General features: G+C 36.0%; 1 protein-coding gene across 1 annotated transcript in view; it reads left to right on the top strand.

The window, feature by feature from the left end:
• Positions 1-10,519, top strand: part of LOC150088114 (uncharacterized) — a 30,302-nt gene extending 19,783 nt beyond the window's left edge. The window contains exons 4-5 of the mRNA XM_090369341.1: positions 4,807-4,964; positions 9,705-10,519. Of these exons, the coding sequence (XP_090225467.1) occupies positions 4,807-4,964; positions 9,705-10,000 (454 nt within the window). The 3' untranslated portion in view covers positions 10,001-10,519. The remainder of the gene's footprint in view (positions 1-4,806; positions 4,965-9,704) is intronic.
• The last annotated feature ends 1,507 nt before the right edge of the window (positions 10,520-12,026 follow it).

Here is a 12,026-nt window from a genome sequence, read left to right as displayed (position 1 = left end):
TCTCAATACATTCAGCATCTGTCGAAGAAGAGTGCGGGGATGCCAGCAAGATGCTGCATGCTCTCCGGAACAGGAGAAGGTGCGCATGTCATCCTATAACATAGTGGCCACGTAAAGCGATGGTGATATCAAAGATCTAAAATTGCAAGATTGTGTAGGTATCAGCAAAACTTTTGATCTGTAGGCTTTCTCCACGCAAATCATCTCAGGGTCGATATTTAGGTCGTTGAGGAGTCCAATCGTATTTGCTGGGAACATATGGCTGATTGAGCTGATTTGGTTGAGGGCAGGTCTGAACAAAGATGCTTGCCGGTTAGTTATTCTGGTGTTCTTCGTGGGCAGGATGATAAGGCTATCGACGTTAGGAGCATCCAGTCTAACGGAAATAAGTTTGGATAGTTTGGAGAGGGTAATTATGTGCGAGTGGCGATGATTTGTTTCCAAGGGATCATTCCATGCAGAGAATGTAGTATACCCCTAGAGATAGTAAGGGAATGTCCTGAAGTCCTATTGAGGGATCGAAAAAGCCAATACTCAATCCCCAAGGACTGCGGCAGGTAGGTTGGAGGGACAGAGGACCAGATTTCCGATACGTAGAATGCCACCGGTACCACACAAGTTCGGACAAACCCAGTTATCAGCTTACTATTGATGTAACCCACAAGTTCCTTTCGAGCTGACCAAAGGGCTGCGAAGAATTTGTTTCTTGCTTCCTTGAAGTGCTCCAGAAAATACAGCTTCGAATTCCAGACCTAACCTTGTGAGAGCTGATAAGTTTAATTTGATGTCCATTTATATAGACGTGCATTGGATTTATTCTTCTCCTCTTGGTAAACGTCATCTGGGCAGATTTTTCGGTATTTAGCTCACAACCAATGTATTGAAGAAAGGTGCTTATCTGGGGGATTATAAAATTTCAGATATAAAAGTATATCTGAAAACATAATTCCCAACGAATTCAGTATAACGTTTTCGCCTTCTGAAGAAGATGAACAAATTCTTGGGTTTTAAAATATGAGCAACAATTTGTATTTATGTAAATATATATATATATATATATATATGTGCAGGAAATTGTAAATATATTGATATTAATTCATGTCTTTTTAATTCCAATACGTGCCTTTAATTCAAGTTTAGACTTTTATATTTGGCGTATATAAAGCGACCTTAAAATTTTCGACGATTTTCGACTTATACGTGGGAATATACTGCAGTTAGAATTGGGGGGATCTCCCTCTCCATTCCTGATGGTTGATGGGAAGCTTTACCAAATCTATATAAAAATATATAAACGTTTTATAGATAACTGACTAATCCAGCTACTCAAAGCATGCTAGATTGGGTTTTACGGTTTAAGCGCTGCATTTCTAGATCTATCTCCTCATGCAATACAATTAGCGGATCACAAAAGTCCGGCGGTTTGTCCATTTTTTTTGCAGATGATAAAAATATAATTTCTGAAAAAGTTACATCATGAAATTTTCTCTCGATATTTTAATCTAATCACCGCTTTAACATATGTTCTATGTGTAGCACCTGAATATCCAAGCAGTAAATTTGTCTCAAACTTTTACTAGCATTTATTAGCGTAATGGTACTCGCAGAAACTCAAATTTGTTTTCATAAATAATCGGGGTTTTCAACTTTACATGCCTGAATTGCCTTTGAAACAATTCAGAAAAATCCGATGTGATAATACCTGAAAACTATGATTGGTTTCCCCCCTGCCAATGCAGGTGTTAAGTATGCAGGGTTTAAGTAAAGCTCTTATTAAAGGATAGTCCCATCTTGCTTGAAAAGTAAGTTGCTACTGTGTTGGGATTGAGAACGACAGCAGTACCCATATTCACCCACTAACAATTGTAGAATCTCTTTTCATTTCATTTCATTGGCCTCTTGGGAATCTCAGAATTCCACTCACTGGAATTTCGTCGGATCTAGAATTTTAAAGACAAGATAAGTGAGAATTTCTTCATCAGTAAAGTTGAAAACTTTGAGTACAACACTAAATTCGAGTTTCTACCAGCAACATCACACTAGAAATGCAAGGAGAAATGTGAAATTAGCTCAGTTACATTTGGACATTTTATGCACTATACACAGAGGATATTAAGAAACAAAATATATTTCAAATATATAAGAAACTTCATATATTAAGAAACAAAAAAATTAAACTTTCAATAGGAAAAAACTTGATGTTATTAATTTTTATGACTGCCAATATTTCCTTGTATCACTGAGAACAGGTTTTATTAAATCTTTTTATCGCAGGCCTTCATTCAGACTGTTTATCTTTTTCTCATGGGCGATTTTGTAAAATGATGGATTATGCGCAGGAGCTTCGAGAGGGTGGGAGAAGCACGCTGGTCAACTTCCAGACATTGTGAAATGGGGGGGGGGATGTTCGGAATTGAAGTCCGGGACCCCACGGAAAAAGGCGAACCATCTCGGTGAGGTTGTTTGCCCGAGGGGGACCATTGCTAGCTCTTGACGCCCCTGACTATATATTGGTATCAATAATACAGTCGTATATTTATAAAACTTTTAAATCCAGTGTATTTATTGTTTTTACATTGTTTTACAATTCCCCTTCTCAGACAAGTTAGTTTTTCTTCGGTACTTGCTCGCAATCTGAACAAATACTTAGAAAATTTAGGATAATAAAACCTCGTGTATTTTCTATATAACTACGTATAGCAGCAATTGCTTACCTTACTATTTTCTGCTACATTGACCGTACCAAACCAAAATTTGTTATGAAAAAGGACAAAAGAGTGTGAGATTACCTCTACAACTTGTCCCAGCATTCTACTAGAAGTAAGCAGTACCTTCCCCCGAAGAGAAATGCTCTGGCCAGTAGAGCAGTGGATAGTATAGTTGATCTTTCACATTGTGTGAAAAAAATGTGTTCGAATTCACTCTCCTAAAAAGAGATTCACTAAAGAGATTCAAAGTTAACAAATACTTCCCTTTTGCACAAGAGAAACCTTTTATGAGCATTTCTTATGTGGAGACTGAGTTGGTGGGTCTCGCAAGTACTGGATGATTTTTCTGTCGGATATTCGGGTTTTCTTCCCATAAAGCGGGTGAACCTACCATATAATACCCGCAGAAATATTGCAAAAATTTATATAACATATTGATGCCCCGTGGCCCTAGCTGTCTTGGCGCAAATTCTAAATAATCCAGATTTAAAAAAAAAAGAGAAATACGTATAATGCTATTTACTGTGGCATACATTACAGATGTGTTAGGACACGCAGATAATCCGAGTGTTCCTTATCCTTTCATGTCTAAAAATCATTCATTTCTGATACATACTTTTTTAAAGGAATTAAATTGTTACCTGAGTCAGAGTTTATTTCATTTTAAACGTGTTATTTTCACCAGGTCTTACACGAAGTTTAATACAATATTCTGATATTTCATCGACTTTTATAAGCATTTTTCAGTTGGGAAGGGTGCCTTTTTTTTTTTGGCAGGATCGACTTTTGTAATTTCACTAGATTTGCTGAAAACCATTAAAAAACTATTTTACGTCTTACCTGTCTTTTTTATACAAATGAAAACCGATTTGCTGAACGAAAGCAGGCAAAGATTAGCATCTGTAATCAATGTACAATAAACAGATGACTGCTTATTTAGATTTGCCTGATAATTCGTAATTTTGGAATTATTCTCGAAAACAGGATCTTGACCATATCTTAGAATCTCCCCACAGTGTGGGGTGTCTTCTCCATTTCCTCTTTGTAAGTTTCCAAGTTTTCCATTACCTTTTCTGTTTGCTTGGGTCACTGGATTTTCTTTCCTTTGTCACCGGCGAGAAACAGGCCAAAGAGTTTCTGTGCCTTATGGGCCATCATTATTTCCCATGGTCTTGAGAAAGGGGGAGAGTTGCTCTGCTCTGCTTTTCGTTCAGTACGAAAACGAACTATTTTCCCCGTCTATTATCTGCAGAAGAAAAGAGGGACCTTCGAATTTGTATGTCTAACTGTTCCGCATTTCTTTTGACCTTTACTGGGACTCTTACTTTCTGATGACCTTGAACTTACAGTCCGTTGGCTTTGGACGGCCTAGCTGTGTCATCGTAAATCGGTATACGTTTGGAAGGTTGTAGATACTCGATGCACAGTTTTACGTATTTCTTGTTTCTGACAAGATGTACTGCTTCGGAAAGCTCAGACGGACAAAATATAAATAAAACATTTTATAATGGCATTCTGGTGCAGATATTATTGCAGTTTGTGCACTGCAGTTCGAGATTAAAAGAAAATCGTGCATGCTTGCAGTTTTCATTAGATCAACCACAGAACAAATTCCTGTGTATTTGTCCGATAGTGTTATTGAGAGTTTATGTAGAATATTTCTTAATTTTGTCAAACTCAATTTAACCAAAATATAATGCTGAAATTAACTCACAAATAAATTGGAAATAATTTTGGAAATTGGAAAAAAAAAAAATTCTGAATTACCCCAAGAGAGAAAACAAGAGTCAGAAGTAGAAGGGAATCACCAAGAAAGAGAAGAATGATGATATCCAGCTAAGGGCTTGGCACACCCAGGGTCCTGAGTTATTCACTCTTCTCTTGGTGATTCTTCTACTTCTGACTCTTGTTTTCTCTCTTGGGGTAATTCAGATTTTTTTTTTTTTTTTTTGTTTTTTGCTGGTGCAACATAAGCCTCAGGCTTCTTTGCACAATAATAATAATAATAATAATAATAATAATAATAATAATAATAATAATGTTAACAGATAAACTTATCCTAATGATTGAATTTCAGTAAATTGCATTATACTTTTAGGTTAAACTGCAAGGTGTGTGGCAAATCCTTTGGTCTACAGCGACTCTTGAACCGACACATGAAGTGTCACAGTGACATGAAACGCTATCTGTGTACCTTCTGCGGGAAGGGTTTCAACGACACCTTTGATCTCAAGAGGCATACCAGAACGCACACAGGTGAGTATTTCAATGTTACGGTTAGAACTAATATTCAAGCAATTCACAAATTTCCGATCTCTTTACACTTTACACTGTGACATTTAATTAAATTCGTCATGATTTCATAACAGATTCCCTTCATTTTATAAGTAAAGGAAAAAAAAATTAATTTACACCGAACTCTCCTGCATTTTAAAAAAAAAACGGTACATTAAACATTACTAATGTGAGACTTAACAGTGCATTTTTTTCACGAACCTCAGCCAAGTCTGCTTTAGTTTTGTATTTCACCATGTTTAGTACATAATTAATAAGAAATTTCCTGTTTCAGCATTTCAGTTGACAATATGATTTAATAACGAGATACAGTATTTGTAAGCTCAGAGTTTTGTGATTAGCGTCACCTTTTACTATTTGTAATATTATAATTTATTATTTTTTGATTATTAAAAGTATTAAATGAGTGCTTCTGTCTAAATTATTGCTTATTATATATTCACTAAATTATTGCTTATTCACAAATTACTAGTAAATGTTAGTGAGATTTTCCACACCGCCCTCCCACAACCGCTGTAAAAGGTTGGAGTTCGAATCCCGTCAATGACGCGAGCAAGTTTTATGAACTTTTTTTTAACAATGTGGCTGAGTTAGTCAGCCTCAAGCGAAGGTTTTATGTTTATTTATTTCCCAGAATTTTGAGTTGTCGCCCAGTAAAGCGATCAAAGAACACGCACAATATACTGACGCCTCAAAGCCTTATTTTCTTTGGCGCTTAATAACACCTAAAATGTACTGATTGCAGGGAACTTTGAGCTTTTATTAATGGAGCCTTCATATTGCATTTTAGATTTCTAAAACTACAATTTTTTTTCAATTTCAAAATAAAAGACCAGAACAAATACAGACTGCATAACATTAACCTGTTTTTCTAGTTAATGGCTTGCCTTTGTTTTAGCACAAGACAATTAGGGCATAACACTTAAGAGGTATCAGAGTAGTACTTTACATAACACTTAAGAAGAACGAGTGGTACATAAAACAGAGCACACCCAACCATTATTAATCTTTAATCTTATCTAAGCATCTTCTGGTCACCTCGACATTATTACACACATAAGTGAAAAGTTTGAAATTGTTTTTTTTTTGCCTCAATCCTCTGTTTTTCTCTCTATAATACAAGGTAATTTTTTACCATGCACGGCAGTTTTAATTTATAAATCGATTGTTTCCTAGAAGTCAAGGTTAATGATAGGCTGAAGAGCTGAATGGTAGGCAAATTTTAATTTCTTTCTGTTAACACTGCCCTAATTTCTATTAAAGTAATTTATACGCCTCATTCTTAATCAAAGTGAAAAATGTCAAGAACTTAAGTGTCGTATTCCGAAACTGACCTTCATCTCTCTTGCCACATCGATCTCATAACGTCTCAGGCTTCAAAACTTCTCTGTTTAAGTGTTCTTCCTCGACTTTTAAGAGTGACACAGTTATAATTCTTCTCTACAGTCAGCTTATACTTCGGGTTTTTGACATACGTTGATATAAATAGTCGCCAAAACAGCAATAACTGTCTCATAAATTAGAGCGAATTCAAATCAAATTAATTAAATTCATGTGTTTTCGAAATCGAATTGGCTTTCACCAACGAAGCTGTGGACTTGCCATGGTTTCGGAATTTTCCCTCTTCTTTGGTCTCTTTTTGTTTATAATATCATAAACTGTTATTAATTTTCCATCTCTTGTGCAAATCACTTTCTCCACACCCTGCATGAATTCTAATCATAAAATTTTCAGTATTTCTCTCTGCCTTTCCCTGGTTTTTTTTTTTTTTTTTTTGATTTGGTAGTTGTTGGCGCATCGGCTTCTGTGGCCATATTGCACCTCCCAAGGTTTTTGCAGTACTTTGATCCAAGCCCGAGGCGGGAATCGAACCCGCGACCTTTGGGTTGCCGGGCAGGTACTTTACCCACTCGGCTAGCTCGGTCGGCTTTCCCTGGTACTCAACATTTACTTACTATGGTTTCCAATCATAGTCTTTTCATTCTTTGCAGTTCCTCGGTATACAGAATTAAAAGGCCATAATTATAAACCATATTCCACACGGCAGTGTTCCTCCATTGTCTATTTCTGTCGACCTCTTTTTGAGAAAAGCAAAGTCCCAACCATTCCACAATTCCCTTATAATAAAACGTTTGGTTCCATTCTTCAACTGAGGCCGTTTTCTGTTTTTAATTTATTTTGATGTGCCACAACCTAGTCGGCATGTCTTTCGAGATCCAGAACCAATGCCTTGTGATATCTCCTGTATGAATAATAACTGCCAAGTTCCTGCCGTAATGCAGAATCAAATAGGAAGTGTTTGTGAAGATATTTTCTCACCGTGGTCTCAATGCGTTCAACGATGTTCATACGATGTTGGTGACGATTTCGCATGACATTAAGATTTCCATGATGAAGAGCAAATTTGGATTTGAGAAGTGAATCTTCGATTCCCAAGTGAAAGTTTCTTTATCATTTCTTTGTTTTATTTTTATGCTGCAAGTCACTCAATTTTACAAAATGTCAATATTAATCTTAGCATCTCGGTCTGAAATTTTCAAAAGATGCTTTGTCTATTTCTGGTAATGGTATAGTTCGGATTCATCTTTTCAGTACTTTACTCGATTGCATCCTGCCTGATAAAAATAGGAAAAATTCTGTAACGAGTGAAAGGAACGGTTTTCTTATTTAAAAAAAAAAAAAACCTTATACGGTAACTCTTAAGCCTTCACTAATATTGACTTATCACTTCATTATAGGAAATAGTTTAGTTTGTAAAAACTGCGCAATGAATATTGAAAATAAATAATCAATAAAAGATAACGAACAGTTAAAGTATTAAATGTAGTAACACCTTTGTGTATAATGCTTAAATTTTAATTTAATTTGATTATTAGTAACTCTTTCGCTGGACTGCATTACTTTATTAAATTTCATGGTAATAGTTTCGGCGGTTTGGTTCTTGATTCTATCTTGTCATTAATTAACTTCATCACTGAAAGCTAATGGCATTTCTAATAGTTGCTGTAGAAAATGTAGCATAAAGACTGAGCATGAGCCGACATGTTTAGCTAGATATATTCGAGCGTTATCGAATGATCGACCTTGTGATTTGCTAATTGTCATTTCAAAATGAACTTATGGTCAGTGCAATGAATTGTGTGGCTGATGTTCGAAATACTTCCATCTTCGTTGTTTTCTTTTGCGGAATCTTCTTGACACTTTTCGTTCCTATCATTTATGATGTATTCCTGCCGGTTTTGGTCCTATGTCGGGAATTATTCAAACATCCCTTTCCTTAATTATCTAAATCAGGGGTGCGGGATCTGGTGTAAGGGCATGAGGATGGTCGACTTAAAAGCATTGCTCCCGTAAACTCATAGGCACAATTTCAAATTGGAGGTTTATAAAGATATCTTGAGAGGGGAAAAAATGTTCAAAAATCACTGATCTAAACGAAGATTTTTCTTGTAAAGTTAAATAGTTTTTTTTCATGGAATCTTCATTTAATGACTTCTATCATACAGAAGAAGTACAAAAATAATAAAATGAGAACTTTTACTATGTGTGTTCCATATAGAAGACTGAAAAATAACGACTTATTTCACACCCAGTATAATCACTCGCCCTCGTGGGTAGCAGAGTTGGTAGAATCGTCGTCCTTCTCCCACCGGGTGGAAAAGACCTGAGTTCCAGTCCCGTCGATGACTAGAGGAATTTTTATGGGTCTTTTTCACAACGTGGCTGAGTTAGTCGGTCTCAGACGACAGTAGAATGGTTTTTATCCCGGAAACTCGGGATTTTCGTCCAGCAAAACATAAAATCGACCACACAGCACGCAAGAAATTCTCTCTTTCTCTTTGTAAGAAAGAAAAGTTCCTGTGGTCCAATGATTGCATTCTATATGACAATTCGTCGCCACTCAATTTGAACTTTTGAATCCGTATATTGCAAGAATGTAAATTTTTACCCTGTCTGATCAATAAACTAATTTAATTTTTTGATTTTCATAAACTTTTCAAAGTTACCTCTTAATGTCCATCTCCCATTGTATTACACCCAGATAATTTTAAATAAAATATGGGGCACATCTTTCAGTTAAATTCAGAATTACATCAATCTATGAGAGGATGGCAGAATTTGCCATGTCAGTGAACCAATTTTTTAAAACAATGTTGATATTACTTCCAATAACAATACGGATTATTTATTTCCATATTATAATTTCCAGTTTATTTACAATCATTTCGGATCGTTAACAAACTCTCTCTTCATTCAGTTAAATAAAATTAAAATTAAATAATCTTTATTCATAAAATACAGATCTTTATTTAAATTTGTATAGTGTGAACTCTAATTTCTTACGTGTTTTGTAATATTGACTTGGAGCGGATACCAAAATCCGAAATGTTTCATTAATTGACAAATTAAATGCAAGTTACCTCTATTTGAGGAATTTTTGAAAACTTAATCCTTCGACGAGTATTTATATTTTAACAGCAGACTGGTATTATTAGCGATAGTGGTAACGTGCAGACATTCCACCATTTTGATTATTATTACCAGTAGCAAACAAACAGCAAGGCTTCGTTTCATCGTTATGGAACTCGTAGAATATCAAACACGCACATCTTATTTACAGCTCTGTATCTCTATGTGTTGTATTAAAATGTTTTTGTTATTTGCTTGCGTTTTCTAATGATTCGATTTTCACTATTTCAGGGGTAAGGCCGTACAAGTGCAACCTGTGTGAAAAGTCGTTCACCCAACGTTGTTCTCTGGAGTCCCACACCCTGAAGGTACACGGCATTCAACACGCATACGCCTACAAAGAACGACGGGCGAAGGTTTACGTATGCGAAGAGTGCGGTCACACAACCAACGAACCAGAGATCCACTACCTGCACCTGAAAGAGAACCACCCCTACAGCCCCGCACTCCTCAAGTTTTACGACAAGAGGCACTTTAAATTCTCCGATGGAACTTTTCCTCTGGGTCTGCTGAGAGTCCACTCCTGAGTGAGGAATGGCGATTTGAACAGACGCAAAACTTTTTTCTTTATTCCCGCCGCATTCTCCCACCTTTATCCAAGGGTGTGGTCTATAATGGGAACTTGGGTAAAGATTCTGCTTCGGACAGAAACTGCTGACTCGGAGGAGGGATATTTATCCGCGTCAAGAAATAGTACGGTGCTTTAAAGTCCAAAACAAAACTGCCTTATGTTTTTTCGAACTTTCATGATGTCATAGGTGTTGATCTCAGAATGCCTTTGGCGAATTAGCTTTAGATTTTACGTTGGGAAATTCTGCGTTTTAACTTGGTCCACCCATCCACGCCCACTCATACATTCGCAACGATCACGTGTATCGGTGATCAGTATTCCTATTAAGGAATGCAATACCGCCTTGAACAATCAAAGAAATGCCTTTATTTACACTTCCATGGTTTCTAGCTACTGTGTTGGAATCTAATGAGTCGGAGTGGTTAAAACTAATCAAAAATAATCGTATTTAGATAATATTGTTATAAAAGACCCATACTTTTTTATGAAATAACTTAGTAATATATTTTTATTAATTGTGATAATTATGTGCCTTGGCAATGCTTACACTTTGGTAGCTGTGTATACGCACTTTCGTTTCAAAACACCATTAGTAGAACTGTAGTGAGCATTTTCATAATACCCAATCATTTAAAAAACCACCGTTGTGATTGAATGTGTTATTTATTCGTAAGCCAGTATTTTAGAGCAGATATAGACAAAGATTTATTGCCTATATTATGCTCAAAAAAAGTTTAAAATTTGCAAAAAAAAAAAAAAAAAAAATCTCCTCCAACGTGTTTTTAGAGCTGTGCTCTGCCTTAGCACTATAATGTAAATATTGTCTGTAAGTGTGTAGAAGTGTTTTTTGATGAAATGCTTCCCTCCGAAGCCCACCGCTCAATATATGTCTTTTGAATTGTGTTTAACTACTTATGTTACCCCTCACTCGATCTTTGCTGTAGCCCATGGCTGCATTTCAAGTGATATTGCATGTGTTCATTGTTATGACCTGGTCTAACCACCGCGCCCGTGTACCTGGCATAATGTTCCTTAGGATTGAAACAAATGCTCAATTACTGGCTGGGTTATGTACTCACTAGTGTATGATAGTGTACAGAGTCAAGGTGATTTGCTACTATACTTTCATGGTACCTGGAAATCAAATGTTCCACTCTCAACGCAGTAAATTGCTGGAATTATCATTGTCACGTCATAACAAAGAAAGGAAGATGTAACCATTTTATTTTGACGATCCAAAGTCGATTTTCTTTCCTTCATATCTCACTAGATTGGCATTGCTTTCGCTGCTCTTAATTGAAGGAAGACATCCTTCTGACAAGCCATAGTTAATGAGATACATCCGTTAGGATGCAGTAGCGAACAACTTGAAGTGTATCTTTCTTTCCTATCTTGGATATTTCGATTTCGAAAACGTAAAAGTGTAATAATTTTTGTATTCTAAATCATCAGCCAGCAGTTTATTGCCTTGAGAGTGAAAGAGTTACAGAAAAAAAAAGTTCCTCCATGTGTAGCGCTGATATGTTAACATGGAGAATTGTGTGTGTTTTGAACTGTGAGAGACAATATTTTGATGCAGCCTAGTTCACAGAGCGTTATTTCTACAAACAAGGTTGATATACCGTTAGCTTCCTGGCACTAATATTCATGCAGAGATACCTGTAAATACAACTGAATAAAATAGTTTAAATCGTTATAGACGTGTGAATTTTTTTTTAAAAACACAGCTGCACTCTTTGAACATATACATTCCACTTAACAGTTCACGATGAAGTACTAAAAAAGAAGAAAAATGGCTGCCAAATAATATATGTACACCAGGTGAGCATAAACGAAACGCCATCTACGTTGGTTTTCAATCTTTTGCGTCAATATACAGTAATAAACTACCACTACATTGCTACAATCAAAATTAAGCTATCCCATTAGTGAAAGCAAGTCATGCGTTTTGAATTCGTGTTTACAGTCCTGAATGATGTATC

Source organism: Mastigoproctus giganteus, chromosome 3 (genome assembly GCF_048544385.1).
Source record: "Mastigoproctus giganteus isolate SK-2022 chromosome 3, ASM4854438v1, whole genome shotgun sequence".
NCBI classification, from domain to species: Eukaryota; Metazoa; Arthropoda; class Arachnida; order Uropygi; family Thelyphonidae; genus Mastigoproctus; species Mastigoproctus giganteus.
The sequence above is the reverse complement of the archived record's forward strand: the minus strand, read 5'-3'. Positions and strand labels throughout refer to the sequence as shown.